The sequence below is a fragment of the Hemiscyllium ocellatum genome, chromosome 25 (assembly GCF_020745735.1).
Source record: "Hemiscyllium ocellatum isolate sHemOce1 chromosome 25, sHemOce1.pat.X.cur, whole genome shotgun sequence".
Lineage (NCBI taxonomy): Eukaryota > Metazoa > Chordata > Chondrichthyes > Orectolobiformes > Hemiscylliidae > Hemiscyllium > Hemiscyllium ocellatum.
Genome location: NC_083425.1, coordinates 52,028,840 through 52,051,993, shown reverse-complemented (window position 1 = coordinate 52,051,993; position 23,154 = coordinate 52,028,840). Strand labels below are relative to the sequence as shown.

At 43.9% G+C, this 23,154-nt stretch overlaps 1 protein-coding gene across 1 annotated transcript; it reads left to right on the top strand.

The window, feature by feature from the left end:
* Positions 1–4,102: 4,102 nt before the first annotated feature.
* LOC132827997 (melanin-concentrating hormone receptor 1-like) lies at positions 4,103–17,869 on the top strand. The gene is made up of 3 exons (XM_060844850.1): positions 4,103–4,308; positions 13,241–13,320; positions 16,836–17,869. The coding sequence occupies exons 1-3, from the start codon at positions 4,103–4,105 to the stop codon at positions 17,867–17,869; spliced, it is 1,320 nt and encodes a 439-aa protein (XP_060700833.1).
* Positions 17,870–23,154: the final 5,285 nt, after the last annotated feature.

Here is a 23,154-nt window from a genome sequence, read left to right as displayed (position 1 = left end):
AATTGAGTGGCCACTTTTCTCTTGCCACCCTCGCCGCATTCTGGATAAGATGGTGCCTCTGTAACCAGCATTTGAGTTTTGATGAGTACAAGATGAAAAGCTTCAATCTCTAGTCTCCTTTTGCCGTAGTTTCAAGTTCTGCACAATGAGACGTTTAATGTAGTCTTTATAAGTGACAGAGAGTGTTACTGCAGCATGCTGATGCCATAAGGTTCAGTAACGTTTGATGTTTATTATGTCTTACTCCAACTGTTTTATAATTAGATCAAAGTTTCGATCTAAACGCGTCATTAAATGCAAGTGAGATCTCTGGGAATATGTAAGATGAGTTGCTGCCTGCAGCAGTCCCATTAATGAAATCAATCTCACAAATAGAATGCAATGATGTTGAGATTTTGTTTGGGCACATGATGTTCCACCTCGTGGTGGCATTGCTCTCTCTCTCTCTCTCTCTCTTTCTCTTGCTCTGTCGCTCCCCCTCTCTCACACAAACATATACACACACACCCTTTTCCAGTCAAAAACATTGATTGGTGTTACCCTTCTCTCAAGCGCTTCTTTGACCCTCACTTGTATCTTCGTTATCTTTATGCTCTTCTAATATGCTCAAGGCTGGTCTAGATGTGCTCCCCCTAGCACCTTGTCCAGTTTCAGTAATACTTCCTGTCTCTTATACTCCAACTCCTTGTAGTAAAGCCAACATTCCAGTAGCCTTCCTGATTACCTGCTGCACCATTGTGCTAGCTTTCTGTGTTCATGTACAAGTATCCCCAAGTCCCTCTATATTGCAGCTTTCTGCAGCTTTTCCCTGTTTAAAAATAACCTGCTCTTTTGCTCTGTCTTCCAAACGGAACAATTTCACATTTCCCACATTATACTCCGCTTATCAACTTGTTGCCCACAATTAACCTACTAAAATCTCCCTATAAACTCTTTGCATCCCACTTGCATCTTGCCTTTCCACCCATTTTTGTGTCTTTTGCAAATCTGGCTACAGTATATGTGCTTCCTTCCTCCAAGGCATTAATATATTTTGTAAATAGCTGTGGCTCCAGCACTGATCCTTGCAGAATCCCACTGGTACCAGGTCACCAACCCGATAAAGAACCCCTCATTGCTGTTTCCTATCCATTAGCTAATTTTCTACCATGCCAATATACTACCTCTGACACCGTGGGCCCTTATCTTTTGACACTATCCCTATATCTCTGTATATACAATTTAAAATCGAAAATCTATCTATCTGCACCTAAAAAATGCTAAAGACTGAACTTCTTCAGCCCTCTGGGGTAGAGAATTTCAAAGATACATCACACTGTGAGAAAAAAGAATTCTTCTCATCTCAGTTCTAACTTAAATCTCCTTAATTTTAAATGATGCCCCCTGGTTTTGGATGTCCACAGGGAAATATCTGACCTGCATCGACCCTGTCTATCCATTAAATATTTTATATGTTTCAATGAGATAATAATCTTCCAGGAAGTTGAGGATACAGTTTAGGCCTACAGGTGAACTTTTATTCCTTTCAGAGAATCAATACAGAATCTTATAGGAGTCTGAATGACATGGAGTTTGGCAAAACCTGCAGCAGAATTGTACAGGAGGTCCAGTGAGGACTCTGTCAGTGTTGGGACCAATTTACTGTATCTTTGAACTAAGTTCCAAGTGTCAAATTAAGAGTCTTTACAGGTAGCAGAGAGTTGCCACTTGTGACATTATTGTGCCTTGAAGAGGGATTTGGTCTGCGCTGTATCTCTTATAGAGAGGTGCTTTCACAGTGGTGAAAGGATGTCTGCTTCAGAAGCAGGGGTTAAACAGTTTTGAGCTCAATGAGCGTTTTTTGAAAAGACGAAAGCAGCATGAGTGAGTGGAGTCAGACTCACACAGTTGCTAGGTTTCACTTGAAGTTGAGGGTTTGAAGCTGATAGGTACAGCTCTCTCTCTGCAGCAGCTAAGAGCGTGATTTCTCTCTCTGCTGCTAGTTTATTTTATTTGGTGTTCATTTCTCCTGGACTGGAGACAGCTCTTGAGATAATCTGTTTTGCTGAATTTGCCTTTGCCAAGGGTGTGTTTCTGGGCTGCTGCTATATTGGAATATTGATGATTAGTCTATATATTCTTTTGTTAAATATTTCAATAGAGTTAAAATTATAACTTTTTTGTATGTATTTTTACTGTAATGTAAGAATAACACATGTTTTGCTTAAAGCCTAGTTATTTTACCAATCAAATCACATCTGGAACATGGCATCTTACTCTTGCATTTAAATAAGATAAAACTTAGGGTCTAAGCTACCTCCTTGATATATTTGCAGGGGGTTCGGTCAGGTCCATAACATTATTAAGGAGGATTATCAACTAATTAACTGCAGATCTCACCTCATATGCGGCTTCTTATTGCACTACCCACCATGAGAATGAACCCCTTGGCATTTCTCTGATCCACTTACAGTACAATTTTGCACTTCAGTGTTGTACCACCAACTATCATTATAACACGGCAGCAAGAACACTTTCTGGCTCAAGTACACACACCCAGCTCCTGTGCTGTACCAGGGGACATCTCTGACCTGTTCTCTAGGTGCCGTAGTGCTCACTCTGAGCCCAAATGGATATCACCGCATCCCTGCCTTATCTTTTTGCACCTTATCTCTCGACATCACCACATTGCCTCACTGTTTAACACAGTCACAAAGCCAGGAAGCTACTCATAGTTTCTAAATTGAACCACAGTGATTATTGCCCATCCCTAATTGGTCAGATGGCCATTAAGAGTCGACACATCGGCTGTAGGTCTGGAATCACATATACGCCAGGCTGGGTAAGGATAGGGGCATAAAAACTGTAGATGCTGGAATCCAAGGTGGAGAGGCAGGAGGCTGGAAGAACACAGCAAGCCAGACAGCATCGGGCGATGGAGATGTTGACATTTCGTGTGTACCCCTTCTTCAGGGCTGGGGGTGGGTGTTGGGGGGAGCTGCAGATAAAGTGGGTGGCAGGGCTGAGGAGGTGAACTCATGTAGAGGGTATGACCCGGTTGGTCAATGAGAGGAGGGAATCCGATAAGTGGACTGGAAGGGGGGGCCGGGGGGGAAGGGAGTGGGGGGATGAGGAGGGAGATTATTTGAAATTGGAGAACTCAATGTTGAGTCCTCCGGGCTGTAGGCTGCCCACCCGGAAGATGAGGTGTTGTTCCTCCAATTTGCGTTGTTCCTCCAATAGGTCGTACCCTCTACCTGTCTTCACCTATCCCCACCTCACCACCCTGCCCCTGCCATCCCCTTTATCTGCAGCTCCCCCTACACCCACCCCCTATCCTGAAGAACGGTTACACCTGAAACGTCAACATCTCCACCTCCTGATGCTGCTTGGCTTGCTGTGTTCTTCCAGCCTCCTATCATATCTGGCAAGGATGACAGATTCCCCTCTGTCAAGGGGATTATTGAACCAGCTGTGGATGGGCTAGCTTTTTTTAAACTTTTTTAGTTGAATTCGAATTTCACCGCCTGCCGTGGTGGCATTCGAACCTGTGCCCCCCCCCAAAATATTAACGGTCCTCGGTCAATTCAAGGGAGATAGGCTTGGCCTGGAGCATCCTGGCACAATATGTCAACAGTCAGCCTGTGATAACAGTCCAGGGACTCGGGACATGGTTAGTCAGCCTCTTGGGGTGGTCAAAGTCAGGAAGCTATTGCATGCATGGGGTCAGGAACTGAATGTTGGGTACCCCACCATCTGTCTTGAGTCGGTCTATCCTATTATGGCCCTATTTCCTCCTGGAATGAGATATTAAGGGAACTGAAAATGGTTGGAGCAGGTGGGGAGGTGTCCCGGGTGGGTGAGTAGGCAGCAAGGAGGGCATGCAGGGCTGCTGGTGCCAGGAGTTGGGGTGCCAGGAGATGGGGTGGCAGAATGAAGGAAAAAATGTAGTGGGCAACTGTGAGAGGGGGTGGAGCTTGAACCTTTTTGCGGGGGTCTGTGTGGATGCAGGAGCAGGGATAGAAGGAGTGTGAGGTATTGAGGAGAGAAGATGGTGGCACTTATATTGGTGTAGAGGAAAAGGTCATTGACCTTCTTCCTACATCACTGGGTGGTCCTCCAGATGGCTGAGATTGCTGTGGCCTGGGCAGCAATCTCAGAGCAGGCTGGACCTGATTTGGTGTTGCGTTCTCCACTGCTGGTGCTGGGGGAAGACCTGGGTCTGTACCACCCCGTCCAGCAGGAGATCCAGGTCCCTGCCCGCAAAGCGAGCTACGCTTTCCCCCTGACTGCCATGTCTGGGGCAATTATCAGGAACCATGCAGGACAGTACATTTGTGACGGTGCACATTAAAAATGGCAATGGTACCAGGAATGCAGGTCTGTTCCTGGATATGCCAGCAAGTGACAAGTTATTCTGGGAATGATGAGTGGTGGAATGGAACTAGAATTGGACAATGGGTATGTCATAGAGATAAGCGAAGCAGTTAATGAGGAGAATTTGGTAAAATGCAGCAAGAAAACTCACTTAGCCTCACAGAGACAAATCCTCCGTGATTCAACAAAACTGACACTTCAGCAAAAAAACCGTAAGATTCAGTCTCGAGACTTCTGCCTCCAGTACCTTAGTGGAAACAGGAGCAGGAATCCAAACCTGAAAACGAGGTCAAGTGAAAGCCCACTGCTCTCTCAACATGGAGGACGGCATCTGAAATAAGTCAGGCCTAACCTGAGGCTGATTTATTGGGATTGCAGCCCAACAGTAATGTAGGAACAAGGCCAAACCAATTGGTGTCGGCCATCACACCTGACAGGTTCAACATAAACCCATCCACCCTGTGTTGTCCATCTCTGGGATCTGGGATGACACAGCTCAGTCTCTTCACAGAATGTCAGGGAGACATTGGGCTGGATCTTTCAGGGAAGTGGCAATCGCACACAGATGGCCACTGCAGCCTTTCTCTTTGACAAAAGAATGGAGCTCCACATCTCTCAGAGGAAACAGGGAGCCATGCTGCCATTCTGACAGTTCTTTTGTAGCGTACAAAACGTCCGAGGAAAGCAAACTGAATCCCCTTTTCACAGCACTGCTATGTTCTAAAGTTTAAAGGCCCTGATAGACACTTTGAGAGGGATATGGGCTAAACACAGGCAAATGGGACAAATCCAGTTTGGGAAATCTGGTCAGAATGGACAGGTTGGGCTAAAGGGTCTGTTTCCATGATGAGTGACTCTATGACAGCTGCTGTCAAATGATTAGTACACAAAGTAAGTGTGACTTTAGGGAGGATAGGTTGGGGACAGGGTTGGAGTGCCTGGTGGGTAGAGGATTAGAGTGCCAGGTGGGTGGAGGGCTGGAGTGCCAGGTAAGTAGGCTGACAACTAGTTTCTGGATTAGTGATGCTGGAAGAGCACAGCAGTTCAGGCAGCATCCAATGAGCAGCGAAATCGACGTTTCGGGCAAAAGCCCTTCATCAGGAATAAAGGCAGAGAGCCTGAAGCATGGAGAGATAAGCTTGGGGAGGATGGGGGTGGGGAGAAAGTAGCATAGAGTACAATGGGTGAGTGGGGGAGGGGATGAAGGTGATCGGTCAGGGAGGAGAGGGTGGAGTGGATAGGTGGAAAAGGAGCTAGGCAGATAGGGCAAGTCCGGACAAGTCATGGGGACAGTACTGAGCTGGAAGTTTGGAACTAGGGTGAGGTGGGGGAAGGGGAAATGAGGAAACTGTTGAAGTCCACATTGATGTCCTGGGGTTGGAGTGTTCCGAGGCGGAAGATGAGGCATCTTCCTCCGGGCGTCTGGTGGTGAGGGGTGGCGGTGAAGGAGGCCCAGGACCTCCATGTCCTCGGCAGAGTGGGAGGGGGAGTTAAATGTTGGGCCACAGGGCGGTGTGGTTGATTGGTGCGGGTGTCCCGGAGATGTTCCCTAAAGCGCTCTGCTAGGAGGCGCCCAGTCTCCCCAATGTAGAGGAGAGTGCATTGGGAGCAACGGATACAATAAATGATATTGGTGAATGTGCAGGTAAAACTTTGATGGATGTGGAAGGCTCCTTTAGGGCCTTGGATAGAGGTGTGGGAGGAGGTGTGGGTGCAGGTTTTACAGTTCCTGCGGTGGCAGGGGAAGGTGCCAGGATGGGAGGGTGGATTGTAGGGGGGCGTGGACCTGACCAAGTAGTCATGGAGGGAATGGTCTTTGCGGAAGGTGGAAAGGGGTGGGGAGGGAAATATATGGAAATTTTTGGAGGTGGCAGAAATGTCGGCGGATGATTTGGTTTATGCGAAGGTTTGTAGGGTGGAAGGTGAGCACCAGGGGCGTTCTGTCCTTGTTACGGTTGGAGGGGTGGGGTCTGAAGGCGGAGGTGTGGGATGTGGACGAGATGCGTTGGAGGGCATCTTTAACCACATGGGAAGGGAAATTGTGGTCTCTAAAGAACGAGGCCATCTGGTGTGTTCTGTGGTGGAACTGGTCCTCCTGGGAGCAGATACGGTGGAGGCGGAGAAATTGGGAATACGGGATGGCATTTTTGCAAGAGATAGGGTGGGAAGAGGTGTAATCCAGGCAGCTGTGAGAGTTGGTGGGTTTGTAAAAAAATGTCGGTGTCAAGTCGGTCGTCATTAATGGAGATGGAGAGGTCCAGGAAGGGGAGGGAGGTGTCAGAGATGGTCCAGGTAAATTTAAGGTCAGGGTGGAATGTGTTGGTGAAGTTGATGAATTGCTCAACCTCCTTGCAGGAGCACGAGGTGGCGCCAATACAGTCATCAATGTAGCGGAGGAAGAGGTGGGGAGTGGTGCCAGTGTAATTACAGAAGATCGACTGTTCTACATAGCCCACAAAGAGACAGGCATAGCTGGGGCCCATACGTGTGCCCATGGCTACCCCTTTGGTCTGGAGGAAGTGGGAGGATTCAAAGGAGAAATTGTTAAGGGTGAGGACCAGTTTGGCCAAACAAATGAGAGTGTCGGTGGAAGGGTACTGTTGGGGACGTTTGGAAAGGAAAAAAACGGAAGGCTTGGAGGCCCTGGTCCTGGCGGATGGAGGTGTAGAGGGATTGGATATCCATGGTGAAGATGAGGCGTTGGGGGCCGGGGAAAGGGTTAGGGTTGACTTGTCCGGACTTGTCCTACCTGCCTATCTCCTTTTCCACCTATCCACTCCACCCTCTCTTCCCTGACGTATCACCTTCATCCCCTCCCCCACTCACCCATTGTACTCTGTGCTACTTTCTCCCCACCCCCACCCTCCTCTAGCTTATCTCTTCACGCTTCAGGCTCACTGCCTTTATTCCTGATGAAAGGCTTTTACCCAAAACGTCGATTTTGCTGCTCCTCGGATGCTGCCTGAACTGCTGTGCTCTTCCAGCACCACTCATCCAGAATCTGGTTTCCAGCATCTGCAGTCATTGTTTTTACCAGGCTGACAACTAGGTAGAGTGGCAGAGGGGAAGGGTTAGGGGGCAAGGTGGGTAGTGTGCCAGGATACAAGGGGGAGAGGGGGGGCAGGGAAGAGATGCAGAGTTTAAGTCAGAGCAATTTCTTCAGAATTTGTTATGATGGAGATTCTGCAGATCCACCCATATGCATATACCCACATACACATCAATCTTCATGGGAATAACAACGGCGTGGTTTTCAGGAAATCCAGCCTGATATAATATGGATTAAGGGCCAGACCCACATAGAAAATGTGGGTCTGGCCTATTCTTCAAATCTTCTGTTCTTCTTCTTGACAGGAATGAGACTGATGAACAAAAAGAAAGACATCTCACCCAATTAGCTTCTGTCACAAAGCTGTACTCAGCTGATGCACAGAGTGGAGTCTGAGTTGCGCTGAAGTGCCATACACTTTATCACTGAAGCTTCAGCAATATGCAACAAATTACTTCCTACCACTTGAGTGTTAGGAACAGCTGTGCGCATTTCTACTTAAATAACACTCAAACGGTTTTTAAAAACCTATACATAATAGATAAAAGCACAAAGCCCAGTGCCTCAGTATTGAGGCATCTTTGAGAGTCCATTAATTGGATACTATTTATCATGAGGGTGCTGACTCATTTTCCATGTGTCAATATCTAGCTTTCACACATTGACTGAATCCAAAAGGAATTCACTCAAATTACAAGAGATATTGTATTTTGACACCACACAAACAATGATATTTTCAATTAAATAGAGTAATAGAGTCATAGTGTAATACAGCATGGAAACAGGCCCTTCGGCCCAACTGGTCCATGATGACCATGGTGCCCTCTCAGCTAGTTCCAATTGCTTGCATTTGGCCCATGTTCCTCTAAACCCATGGACCTATAAATGATTTTTCAAATGTTGCTATTGTACCTGTCTCAACCACTCTCTGCATGTAGAAGTTGCTCCTCATGTCCTTCTTAAATCTTTCTCCTCTGTCCTTAAACCCTTACCCTATAGTTTTCAATTCCCCATCCTGGGAAAATAAGATGACATGCATTATATGCATAAATAGTATCCAATTGTTAATGGACTCTTAAAGATATCTTGCATTAAGGTGCTGGGCTTTCTGCATTATCTATCTATTATCTATCTGCCCCCTCATAATTTGATACACCTCACTAAGGTCACCCCTTATTCTCCTCCATTCCAAGTAATAAACACTACCCTGACCAACCTCTCCCTATAACTCAGGTCTACTAGTCCAGGCAACTTCCTCGTCAATCTTCTTTGTACTCTTTCCAGTTTAACTATATCTTTCCAATAACAGGGTGACCAAAACTGTATACAACACTCCAAGTGCTGCCTCACCAATGACTTATACAATTATGACACAAAGTCCCAACTCCTATACTCAATGCCTCGACTAATGAAGGCTAGCAGGCTAAATGCCTTCTTCAACATCCTGTCTACACTTTCGAAGAATGCTTTCAATTGCAGTAGAAAGGTGATTTGGGGTCTTGCTTCTCATCTCAGGGACCTAGGTTTGAATTCAGCCCAGACTGCTGAGGTGTAAAAATCCCCAACCCCCTCTCCTTTCTCCTGACAGGCGTCTCATGTGAAATGGGTTTGGTAGTTTCAGTCAGTCAGTGTGACTACCCTCTCCAGCAGGAGAGCTGTCTCACTTGGAACAGGACATGGTAAATGTTGGTTGGTGTAAGAGCTTAAGTATCACCTTGGTACAACAGGGTATTTTGTCCTGAAAGAGGATGTGAGACAGAGTTTATTCTACATCAAGAAACCAGAGAGTAAATTTCACAGTGTTCAGTAGTGGGTGGGAATCTAATTCTGGACTGCGGAGAATTGCTGACTCCAACTCCTGGCTATGAAACAGACCCAGTCATGTGTGTTCAATCCAACTAATAAAGGGAGAAAGTAGGGGTAGTGCTAACGTCACTGAACAGGAATTTCAAAGGCTTTGTGGACACAGGTTCAAATCCCAACATATCAGGTAGTAGAACTTAAATTCAATCAATCATAAAATAAATCTGGAATTGAAAACTAGTCTCACTATGATATGGTTATTGATTGTGATAAAATCCCAACTGGATCAGTGATATCTTTTAGAGAAGGAATCTCCTGTCCTCTATGTGAGTCCAGGCTTACTTTTTATTGTTTTTCATGGGATGTAGACATTGTTGGCTGGTCCAGCATTTTTTACCCATCTGTAATTACCCGGAGGGCAGTTAAGAATCAACTGTATTACTGTGGGTCTGGGGTCACATGGAGGCCATGGACAGTAGATTTCCTTCCCTAAAGGGCATTAATGAACCAGATGGGTTTTCAACAGCAATTGACAGTCTTTCCATGGTAACCATAAGACTAGCTTTTTATTGAATTAAATTGCACCATCTGCCATGGCGGGATTTGAACCCTTGTCCCCAGAATGTTAGCCTGAGGTTTGGGATTAACTAGTCCATTGATGTTATCACCGCTCCACAAATATGGCACTGCTCCCTTACTATCCTGTAAAATGGCTGAGCAAGACACTCAATGCAAGGGCAGTTAAGGAAGGGGAGCAAATGCTGGCTTTGCTAGTGATGCCCATATCTATGCCATGAAGATTCATGAACTTAACAGCCACCCAGAGGGAGGGGAAAACCAGCCAATGGGGCTTGGAAAAGCAGGATGTCTTCGTGGACGCATCAATTTAAGTGCAATACCGGCACGGGACCAAAACAATTGGGCGTGTGTTTATGTGTGTTTGTGTTTTTATGTATATGTGTATGTTTACACATGCACACGTGTGTGTGTGAGTGTGTGTGATGGGAGCTGTGTGTGTTTGTGTGTGTGTATACAAATGTGTGTGAAGTCATAGAGCATGGAAACCGACCCTTTGGTTGCAATTGTCCAAGTCGGCCAAGTTTCCCCAAACTAAACTAGTCCCGATTGCCTGCAATTGGCCCATTTCCCTCTAAACCTTTCCTATTCATTCCTGTCCAAATGTTGGAACTGGACCTACAAGTACCACTTCATCTGGCAGTGCATTCCACAAATGAACCACCTTCTGAGTGGGTCCCTTTAAATCTGTCTCCTCACCCTAAAAATATGCCCCCTAGTTTATAAATCCCCCATCCTAGGGAAAAGACCTTTGCCATTCACTTCATTCAAATTATTTTATATGATTTTATAAACCGCTATGAGGTCACCCCTCAACTTCCTACACTCCGGTGTATAAAGTCCCAGCCTATCCTTCTAACTTGTTGTTCATCAGGAATAAGAGCATGAACTCCCTTCAGATAATAAAATACCATGTTTCAGCATTTTAATGCCGAGTTATTACAGAGGCATGTCAAGTCTTTTTGGTATGAGTCAAAGCTTCTGAAAACAATTGAGTTGGAGACCGGTCCTCAGGGGGACACAAACAACAAATCAGTGTCTAACGAGGACTGTGTATTTAATTTAAGTATAAAGTTCAGCTATCTGCCATGCTCAGGAGAAGGGGTTAACTGAAAGTAAAGAACACTTTTTGATTACAGTGGGAGTCATTTACAATCATTAAATGTGTCTGACTAGGTCACTAGAGAAAGGTTTCAACGGCATTTCTTATTCATAAGAACCCAAGAAATGTTTCTATAGAACTGCATTCAATGCTGTACATTTCATTGATTTAGCCCTCAACTAAATTACAACCATCGGATGAGTAATCATACTTCACCTGTACTTTATGTTTTAGTTAAACAGAGATTGGCAGACATTCATCCAGAAATTTGACACTATCTATTGAACTGTGTATATGTATATGAGTATATGTGGGTTTATGTATGTGTGTGTATTTATGTATGCACATATGTGTGTATCTGTATGTTTACTAATTCCATCCCATAATCTTCAGTTCTTTTTAATTAGTACTAATTACTTTCTCATTTGTCCCCATTCTGTTCTCCCATGATGCTCGGTGCCCTAACTAAATCTTCAGGCTTAAGTCCCCACCTACACAAGTAACTTTCGAAAATGGATATTGTGCATATGAATACAAATTCTGTATTCATAACGACTGATGTATTTTACATGACAGTAGAGAACATGATGATACTGATTATATATTCGCACCGTTCTTCACTTATCACGCAATCTGTACTGAAAAGAGTGCACATTAAGTAATCTGGCTCATATAATAGTGTACTTAACACTTATCGGATAATTGTATGTACAATTTACAAAATGAATATTATTAGGATAGAGTAGTGTAGATTAACTGACATGATTTGCTAATATTTACTGGTCTGAAGTTGTGAGGCAGTTGGTAAACCTGTTGCATTAACAGATTGAGAATATGTGGAATTTTGAGAAACACTACAATGACAGAGGTAAAAACAAGGACTGCAGATGCTGGAAACCAGAATCTAGATCAGAGTGGTGCTGGAAAAGCACAGCAGGTCAGGCATCATCCGAGGAGCAGGCAAAAGCTCACGGAATTACCTCTGAACTATACACCCAACCCAATTTCTCCCTCAAAAGTTCCCAGTCTATCAGTCCTGATGAAGGGGCTGCTCCTCGGATGCTGCCTGACCTGCTGTGCTTTTCCAGCACCACATTAATCTAGACCCTACAATGACAGAGTCATCCAGCACGAAAACAGTCTCTGATCCAAATCACCCATGCTCACTAGGAACTCTAAACTAGTCCCATTTGGCCATATCCCGCTAAACCCTTCCCATTCGTATAGCCATCCGAATGCCTTTTAAATGTTGTAATTGTACTAGCGCCTATCAATCCACAGTAATTAGTCCTGAATGTCAGTAGATCCAGACACTGATTCCCAACTGCTGAACCCTGTTTGTCTCTTCATGTTGTGACTGCTTGGGTTCCCGGGTGGTTGTTCTCGACTTGCCTCTTGTTACTTTCTATTTCTCTCGCTAACCCTCTTTCACATTCTGCTCTCCATCCTTATTACATCTCCCATGCTGACTCTCTCTCTCTCATTTTTTCATCCTGGTTTTCTGTTTCCTTTTCTTTTTCCCTATTTTCATTGTCATTTCCTTGTTGTTGGGGGTATAAACTCTCCTTTATTTCCCTGTTCTATTTCCCTCCTCTCCGCCTCCCCAGTGGGTAAGTTTGTAAGCTCCAGTTCGATGACGCGAGAAGCTGAGTCTTTTTAAATGGAAGGGGGAGAGAGAGAGAGAAAGAGAGAGATCCACTGAGAGATCCGGAGACAGGGAGAGAGAGAGAGAGAGACCCACTGAGAGATCCGGAGACAGGGAGAGAGAGAGAGAGACCCACTGAGAGATCCGGAGACAGGGAGAGAGAGAGAGAGACCCACTGAGAGATCCGGAGACAGGGAGAGAGAGAGACAGAGACCCACTGAGAGATCCGGAGACAGGGAGAGAGAGACAGAGACCCACTGAGAGATCCGGAGACAGGGAGAGAGAGAGACCCACTGAGAGATCCGGAGACAGGGAGAGAGAGACAGAGACCCACTGAGAGATCCGGAGACAGGGAGAGAGAGATAGAGACCCACTGAGAGATCCAGAGACAGGGAGAGAGAGAAACCCACATAGTGTCAGTCATCAGATTCAGGCTGAGAACTAAAGGGGCTATCGTTAATGAGGAACACTAATTACACTTTCAGATTGAACAATCACAGGAATTGGGTTTATTTTTAAAAAAATTAAGTTGGCTTTAATTCTGAAATCAAGTGAAGAGATTGAGACAGTGAACAAGTGTTTTGATATTTTTAAGTAGGGTTGAATTCTCTGTTGTAAATCACCTTTGAGATCATCGCCCCCCAACCCCTCAGCCAAGCCTCGAATCTGAGCAGCTGTGTCCCCTTCTCCTTCCCCTGAAAATGGATAGGTCGGAAACCTGGCGAGCAAATTCCTCCGGGGTCGCTGTCCCGGACAACGGATCGAGAGGGACCCTCGGAAACCTGTCCGGTAAGGAGCAGTCAGTGTGCACCGTGGGTCCAGTGAACCCTCCGGCTGAAACCCTCCGCAGGAACTCCGAGTGGGAACAATTCTGTTTTAAAGGGACAGTACAGCGAAACGCCAGGGCTGGGGATTGGAGGGAACAACATCTCTCCATAGATTGGAAGAAATAGGCGTAAAGGGCCAAAGCCCGAGAGACCGTTGCAGGGAATTAGATTCTTTCTCATCCTCTTTCCACAGATGCAAGGTTTCTGCTGCATTCTGTGTCTGTTTCAGATTTCCAGCATCCACAGTGCTCTATTTTTCTCCAATAAATCAGACTATTATTTGAAAAAGGATTATACAGGGGTTACAGGGAGTAAGGGGTTACAGTCGTGAAGCTGATTTGGAGAACCGGTGCAGATATGATGGGCCCAATGGCCTCCTCCAACTTGTACATCAGCTCTGTGTTATACAAGGCCCCGAGATTGAACTAGTATAGAATGAAAGCAGAGACCGTTATAAACATCAGATAAAGAAAGTGCTTGCCAATCTCAGCCCTTTACTGTCAGGAAGGTGCTTTTGCAGCACAATCACTGATGTAAGATAGAAGGACCACTGTAACAGCAGGTAATTTGTCTCAGTATCGAAATTGGCCAGGAAACGTTCCCCCCACTTTTCTCTAAAATGTACAATGGGATCTTCTATCGTTAATTGAGAAGGATCTAGCTGCTGTGTGAAGGGGCATCCTGTACCAGGCAGCAGATTTACGCATGAGCACTTGGGAGAGCAGTTAAGAGTTTTTGTTGTACTCAAGTTACACTTTTATTACAGCATTCTGCTCAAAATTTGTTTAATCACTTTTTTTTTGTCTGACAGTCAATGATGTATATCTGTCTCAATATGTGTGCAGAGAGAGGTACTCATGTCTGAGTCTGCATGAGTAGGTATAGTTGACTGCATAGTTGTATGGCTACCTATAGGAAGTTTCTTGCGAATATGTATATGTATAGAAATGTTTGAAAGAGTCTGTAGGAGTATCTACAGGAGTATGTGGAAGTGTGTATAAATATAGGATTCATGAGTTTTTCTGTAAGTCTGCATGAATAGAGTCAAACAGCACGGAAACAGCCCCTTCGGTCTGACCAGTCCCTGTTGAACAAAATCCCAAATTAAACTAGTCCCACTTACCTGCTTTTGGCCCATGTCCCTTCAAACATTTCTTATTCATGTACAGAACTTATCTAAATGTCTTTTAAATATTGTAACTGTACTCAGTTCCTCTGGAAGTTCATTTCACATACTAACCACTCTCTGTTAAAAAAAAATTGCCCTCATGTCTTTTTTCAATCTTTCTCCTCTCATCTTATCTGTCAGATGTGTGTAAAACTCTGCTTGTATATCTATAGTGGTGTGTGTAAAACTCTGTGTGTATATTTATAGGGGTGTTTGTAAAGTTCTGTGTGTATGTCTATAGGGGTGTGTGTATATCTACAGGGATGTGTGTAAACGTTTGTATTTTTCTATAGGGTGTGTAAATGTCTGTGTGTACATCTATAGGGATGTGTATGTAGGAGTGTGTGTAAACATTTTTTTATAGGGTGTGTAAACATCTGTGAATGTATTTGAAATGTGTGTGTAAAGGTTTGTGTGTATATTTGTAAGAGTGTGTAGATGAAATACAACAACTTTGTAAAGGCAAATCTGATTTCATTAAGTAGAGCAAACTGAAAAAGTAATGGATTTTGAGTAATGTTAAAGATTGGTTTAGATTAATAAGCTAATCTTGTATATGAATGCTTTGATATTTTTGAGAGAGGAACAGTGATTTCTTTCCAGGAATGAGCAGTCTTCTCAAAAGGTATCCCATTCTCCACTGGATGGAGTTCTACCAGGTTTTATAGATTAGATTACCTACAGTGTGGAAACAGGCCCTTTGGCCCAACAAGTCCACACTGACCCTCTGACAAGAACCCACCCTTCTATATTTACCCCTGACTAATCCACCTAACACTATGGGCAATTTAGCATGTCCAATTCACCTAACCTGCACATCTTTGGACTGTGGGAGGAAACCGGAGCACCAAGAGGAAACCCAGGCAGACACGGGGAGAATGTGCAAACTCCACACAGACAGTTGCCGAGGCGGGAATTGAACCCGGGTCTCTGGCACTGTGAGACAGCCGTGCTAACCACTGGGCCACCATGCCGTTTTAAAACAACCTTACACTTAGGATCGACCTTCAAAAAACAGGGAAAACAAAGAGCTTAGTAAATGATGTAGAACATCTCCCTAAGATGGACAGATGCAGTTAGTTCCGTCATTCATGAGATGAAAAACTCCGATGACTGTGATTATAGCTCATTGGTGACACAATGGCTTTAAGAGGTGTACTTTGTTTTTGTTTACTTTTATGAAGAAAGTTGAGGGACCAAGCAGTCTGGTCCAAAGCCAATAAAGTAAACAACTTATGAGGCCATGAGTTTTATTTCAAAGTAGGCACAATAGAAGCAGCCTGAATGGGTGGGGCCAATCTCCCACAGAGCCAGGATTTTTGTTTTAGCTTTCAGCAGTTGCTGGCATCTTGAAGTCGGGTATGGAAGCTCTAATTCATCTCTCTGTTACAGCTAAAAGCTGGGATTCTCTTCCTGCTGCTCGAATTGCATGTGAGCCAACCTGTTTTACTGAATTTGTTTTTTCCAAGGGTGTGTTAATGGGATGTTGCCATATTCGAACAGTAGTAGTTAGTGTATGTATACACTATAATTTTGTTAAGCATTTCAATAGAGTTACAGTTAAACCAATTCTTTTATTTCATTAATATTTTGTCTGTATTTTAATTATAGTGTATGAATAAAGTGTGTTTTGTTTCAAAACTGATAATTTGACCGATCAAATTGCATTCAGAACACCACGTCTTACACTTACCTTTAAAATAGAAAAAAAAGTTAGGGGCTTGGCTATCCTCTTAATATATTGAGAGAGGGTTTGATCTAGTCCATAATACTTACCCAATTTTTATTGACAAAATTAGCTCACAAATTTCTCAATCTTGTATGCAGAGTTCTGTGGGTTCACTGTAAAAATACAATGTACTGTACTATTTGCTGATGAGCTTGTGATGCTGCCAAAGATTCCTCATAGATCCAGCTTTCCCACCAGGTGTGTTATAGAGTTCATGGCCCTTTCAGTACAGCCAGAGTAAAGAGGGGGAAGATGCCAACCTGTGCCTACGAACAGCATTCTCCCTGTGGAACACTGAATACGTAGCATCTCAGATGCAAACTGCACATAAACAGTAACTCTCAGAAACAAACAGTACATTTACTGAAACTCAAGGGAGAGGAGAAGAATCATGCCTTTAGATTATTAAATGAATAAAGTACCAATTTAATGCAGCAATCATCCAATGCCATACCTATAGCCAATTTCCTGGGGAAACATTCTGTACCCATGAGCTTAGCTTCAGAACAATACGCTTGATGTGACTAAAGCTACTGTAAAGGGAAATGCCTGTTTTTCTCCATCTTTCTTTGTCTTTCAGGTTCTGACCAGTTTACACCATACACCAATGTCATCATGCCAAGTGTGTTTGGGGTCATCAGCTGTTTGGGGATCACAGGCAATTGTATCGTCATCTACACTATTGTCAGGAAGACCAAGTTCAGGTGCAAGCATACAGTACCCGACATCTTTATCTTCAACCTGTCGTTAGTGGACCTGTTGTTTCTTCTAGGGATGCCCTTCCTCATTCATCAACTTGTTGGAAATGGAACTTGGCATTTTGGAGCTGCGTTGTGCACCGTCATAACAACCCTGGACAGCCATAGCCAGATCACCAGTACCTACATATTGACTGTGATGAGCTTTGATCGTTACTTGGCCACAGTTCACCCACTGAAATCCACCTCTATGCGTACACCGTCTGTTGCAACCTTTGTGATCTGCTTGGTTTGGTTAATGTCCTTCTTGACCATCATCCCAGTGTGGCTCTACACAGGACTAATGCCATTGCCAGATGGCACGGTTGGTTGTGCCTTACTTCTGCCCAATCCAACCACTGATATCTATTGGTTTACCCTTTACCAATTCATGGTTGCCTTTGCCATCCCTCTGGTTGTTATCTGTGTTATTTACTTCAAGATTCTTCAGCACATGTCCACAAGTGTGGCCCCACTACCCCAAAGAAAACTCCGAATGCGAACTAGGAAGGTCACCCGCATGGCAGTGGCCATCTGCTCAACCTTCTTCCTATGTTGGGGACCCTACTATATCTTTCAGCTGGCCCACCTGAGCATTGAAAAGCCAAGTCTCGCCTTCTTCTACACATATAACTTTGCCATTAGCCTGGGCTACGCCAACAGTTGCATCAACCCTTTTTTGTACATCGCCCTGAGTGAGACTTTCAAACGCCAGTTTCTGATGACCGTCCGCCCAGCCCATCAGCAGTTCCGGGTGAACAACAGTGTGGCGGAAGGGAGCCTGTCCATCAAACTCTCCAGTGAGCCAACACACCAAATGCGTTTCATGAGTCGGTTCTCGCCGAACTCTTTGCCTGCTCCAGATGCAGTTCACTGAAGGTTGGTCGATGTCCTGTTTTACAGATGCCAAGGAGATTTCTTGCCTCCATTTGCTCACGGAAAAGCCACAGCCTAAATTGAAAGAAGTGACATCTCACTGTGAATAACAAACAGGGCAAAATATAAGGAACTTTCTGGAATTGCTGCCGGAACACATCTTGTGTTGCTTTTCTGGGAATATAGTGGAATTCCACATGGATTGTAAATTAGCCTCTCATTTGGAAACAGGAACAACTCTGAGGAGTTTCCCAACAATGGTTTCTTCAAGTACAAAGTCCTCCCTCACTCCCCATCACCCATATTAACTGCCTCTACCCCCACACCACCCAATCACTACAATTTGAGCACTGATAAAGACTTTGACAGGACTCACCTGAGGGATAGAATTGGACCATTTAAACTGTGGTGCATGCATTGATGGATTTGAGGTGGAGGTGGGGTCTACTGATTTCCTGATTGCAAATGAACATTTCAAATCATGTGAATGCTAATGTAGTGGCCTACAGCACAAACATAGTGAAAGATGTTGTGAACATAGCCCAGTCCACCACACAAACCAACTTCCCTTCCATTGACTTCATCTATATTTCCCACTGCCTCGGGAAAGCAACCAACATAGTGAAAGCCACCTTCCACTCTGGATACACTCTCTTCCACCCTCTTCCTTCAGGCAGAAGATATTAAAATTTGTACACCTATACAAACAGATTCAAGAACGGCTTCTTCCCTGCTGTTATCAGATGTTTGAGTGGAAAGTCTTTAATGTTAATGTTGATCTCTCTCTCTCTCTCTCTCTCTCTCTCTGCACCTTCTTGGCAGCTATAACACTGTATCCTGCACCCTGTTCTGTTACCCTGATTCACTTGTCTGGTACGATCTGCCTGTAAAGTACGTTAGACAACACTTTTCACTGTAGCCAGTACACAGGACAGCAATAAATCAAATCAGATATACCATATTTTGGAAGCAACATAGCAAATGATAAAAGGGGAACTAAGGAAAGATTTGTCAGTAACAGACCAATGGTGCAGTCCAGATGAAACATTATAGTTGGCAGTGAGACCATAGGACCATAAAGTATAGGAGCTGAATAAGGCCATCCAGCCCATTGAGTCTGCTCCACTATTTGATCATGGCTGATATGTTTCTCAACCTCATTCTCCCATCTTCTCCCTGTAACCCTTGATTTCCCTAACAATCAACAACTTATCGATCTCTGTTTTAAAAACACTCAATGTCTTGACTTCCACTGCCCTCTGTGGCAATCAGTTCCACAGAGTCCCAATCCTCTGGCTGAAGAAATTCCTCCTCATCTCAGTTCTAAAAGGTTGTCCCTTCACTCTGAGGCAGTGTCCTTGGGCTCGAGTTTCTATGCCCATTCTATCCAGTCCTCTCAGTATTGGGTAAGTTTCAATCAGATGCCCTCTCAACCTTCTAAACTCCATCAAGTACAGACCCAGAGTCCTCAACCACTCCTTTTACAACAAGTCCTTCATTCCTAGTATCATTCTTATAAATGTCCCGTGCAGTCCCTCCATTACCAGCACATCTTTCCTTAGATATGGGGCTCAAAAACTGCTCACAATATTTCAAATGCAGTCTGACCGGAGCCTTCTTTACCCTCAGCAATACATCTTTGCTCTTGTATTCTAGCCCTCTCAAAATAAATGCTAACATTGCATTTGCCTTCCTCACTGCTAATTGAACCAGTCTGTTAACCTTAAGAGGGGTGGCATGGTGGCTCAGTGGTTAGCACTTCTGCCTCACACAGCCAGGGACCTGAATTTGATTCCAACCTCAGGCAACTGTCTGTGTGGAGTTGCACATTCTCCCTGTGCCTGCGTGGGTTTCCTCCGTGTGCTCCGGATTCGTCACACAACTCAAAGATGTGCAGGTTAGGTGAAATGGCCATGCTAAATTGCCCATAGTGTTCAGGTATGTGTAGGTTGAGTGCATTAGTCAGGTTTAAATATAGAAGCCATGGGTTTGGGTGGGTTACTCTTCAAAGGGTCAGTGTGGACTCGTTGGGCTGAAGGGCCTCCTTCTACACTGTAGGGATTCTGTGAAGAATCCTGAACGAGGACTCCCAAGTCCCTTTATGCTTTGGCTTTCTGAAGCCTTTCCCTAATTAAAAAGTCATAACTAACCGAATATGAATCAGAAAGATTTACTGTAACAACATCCGTTGGCCAGAAAGGTTTTCATGAGCCTTTTGCTGTGGAATCCAACTCATGGTACTCATGGTGGGCTGTAAAAAGCCATAGATTGGCACAGCAGAGAAGGAGGCCATTTGGCCCATCAAGTCTATGAAATGGAATGTGGGCTCAAGTTGTGTGATGTATCCTGGTCATTACTGTCGATAAACTATGGGACTATCAACCACAATAGGTCCCACAAATGCCCAGCAATCCATCACATTGCAGCATTCAGCCTTGTGGCTGATTGGGAAGTTGTGGTTTATAACTAACCCAAAGCAGGTCTAAATCCTCACCATTTCATTTCAGGAACCTTCTTTGGAGTGTTACATAACAATTAAAAGGTTATTTATAGAATGTTTTCATTTGTTCTTTTTCTGACCATTGAAACGCTGGGTAAATTTTATCTAATTCATGATCATTCTGTACTGTCTCCGTTATCTCCACAACAGAAAAATAATAAGGCTGATGAAGAAGATTTTCCCACTTGAAATCCACACTAACCATTCCTTATTAGATGTTTCTCAGCTCCAAAACTTTCAATTTTCCTCCAGCATCTTCTGCCTTTTAGAGTCATCCAGCATAGAAACAAGCCCTTCAGCCTAACATGTCTATCACAACATTTTTTTGCTATGTCCATGATGTACAATACCATCACAAACCATAAGAAATACATTTCATTCGTTCGCACTGACTTGCCATCCTTAACTCTGAAAACTATTTATTATCCTTACAATAAATATAAACATATTATGAAAACTTACTCTCTCCTCACCCAGTTTCCTCAGTGATGCTGACTTCCTGTTACAGTGGTCTAACATCTCCCACTCCTTGCAGTCAGAACTCACATAACATTAGGTTATAGTCCAACAGGTTTATTTGAAACTACGAGCTTTCAGAGCGCTGCTCCTTCATCAAGTGAAGTCTCTTCTGACAAAGGAGCTGCACTCTTGAAAGCTTGCGATTAAGAATAAACTGTTTGGACTATAATCTGGTGTCGTGTGACTTCTGACTTTGTCCACTCAGTCCAATACGGGCACCCCCACATCATGGCAACTGTCAGTGATGCTAACTGATGTTACAGTGTCCTCACCTCATCCATTTCCTCCTGAGGTTACAGATTTCCTTTACTCTTGCTGATGTGTAGCATTCCCTTCGTAGCTAGGTTCTAATTTTAAGATCATGTCCCCTTATTCTGATTTCCCCACCAGAGAAAATAGTTTCTCTCTCCTCACTCAAATATGTGTGTCATCTTAACATCACTCCTCAACCTTCTGAAGTTAAAGGAATACAAAGGAATGATGCAATATGGCCTTTTAATAGAATCATAGAGTCATACAGCACAGAAGCAGACCCTTCGGTCCATGCTGAACATAGTCCCAAACTAAACTAGTCCCATCAGCCTGCTCCTGGCCCATATCCCTTCAAATCTTTCCTTGTCTTGTATCTATCCAAACGTCTTTTAAACATTAAATTGTACCCACATGCACCACTTTCTCAGGAAGTCCATTCCACGCATGAAACGCCCTTTGTGAAAAAAACTTTGCCCCATGTCTTATTTAAATTTCTTTCCTCTCACCTTAAAATATGCCTCATAAGATTGAAAAGGGAAAAGACAACCACCATTAACCCTACCTATACCTGTCATTATTTTATAAACTTCTAGCAGATCGCCTCTCAAACTCCAGCGCTCCATTGAAACAAGTCCCAGCCTTTTTTCATAACTAAAACCTTCCATACCCAGCAACATCCTGGCGAATCTCTCCTGAACCCCCTCCAACTTGATAATATCCTTCCTATAACTGGGCAACTGAACTGGACACAGTACTCCAGAAGAGGCTTCACTACTGTCCTGTACAACCTCAACCTGACTTCCTAACTACTACGCTCAAAAGACTGACCAATGAAGGCAACCATGCCAACTGCCTTTTCAACCACCCTGTCTATATGTGACACGGACCTCAAAGAATTATGTACCTGTACCATAGGTCCCTCTGTTCTACATCACTACCCAGAGCCCTACCATTAAATATATAAGCTCTACCCTTGTTTGTTATATCAAAATGCATTACCTCACATATATCCAGATTGAACTCCATCTGCCATTTTTCAGCCCATTGACACATTTGATCAAGATCCTTTGTAATCTTAGAAAACCTTCTTCACTGTCTACTCTGCCACCAATTTCAGTGTCATCTGCAAACTCATCCAAATTATTTATATAAATGACAAACAAAAGAGGACCCAGAACAGATCTCTGTGGAACACCACTGGCCACAGGCTTCCAGTCCTCAAAACAACCCTCCACCATTACTCTCTGTTTCCTGCTGTTAAGCCAATGATGTATTCAATTGGCAAGCTCACCCTGAATCCCATGTGACCTAACTTTACTAACTAGTCTACCATGTGGAACCATGTCAAAGGCTTTACCTAAAATCTAAATCAACAATGTCTACTGCTCTGACCTCATCAATACTTTTGGTAACTTCCTTAAAAAGCTCAATCAAGTTTGTGAGATGCGATTTTCCTCACATAAAACCATGCTGACTATCCTTAATCAATTTTTGTCTGTCTAAGTGTTCTTAAATCCTATCTTTTATAATCATCTCCAACAATTTACCCACGTCTGAAGTCAGGCTCACAGGTCTTTAGTTCCCTGGTTTCTCCTTACAACATTTCTTAATCAAAGGTAGAACATTAGCCATCTTCCAGTCATCAGGCACCTCATCCATACTTACAGATGATGCAAATATTTCTGCAAGGGGTCTCATAATTTCCTCTCTTACTTTCTGTAATATTCTGGGATGCATTATATCAGATCCCAGAGATTTATCCACCAGTACATTCTCGAAGATCTCCCAAACCTCCTCTTCCGTAATGTGAACTTTTCAAAACATCAAAGCTTATTTCTCTGCATTCTCTAGACTCCATTTCTTGCTCCACAGTAAAACAACTGACAGAAAATATTTATTTAGTATCTCTCCCATCTCCTTGGGTTCAACACAAAGATGACCTCCTTGATCTTTAAGAGGCCCTACCTTCTCTGTAGTTACCCTCTTGGTCTTAATGTATTCATAGAATCTCTTAG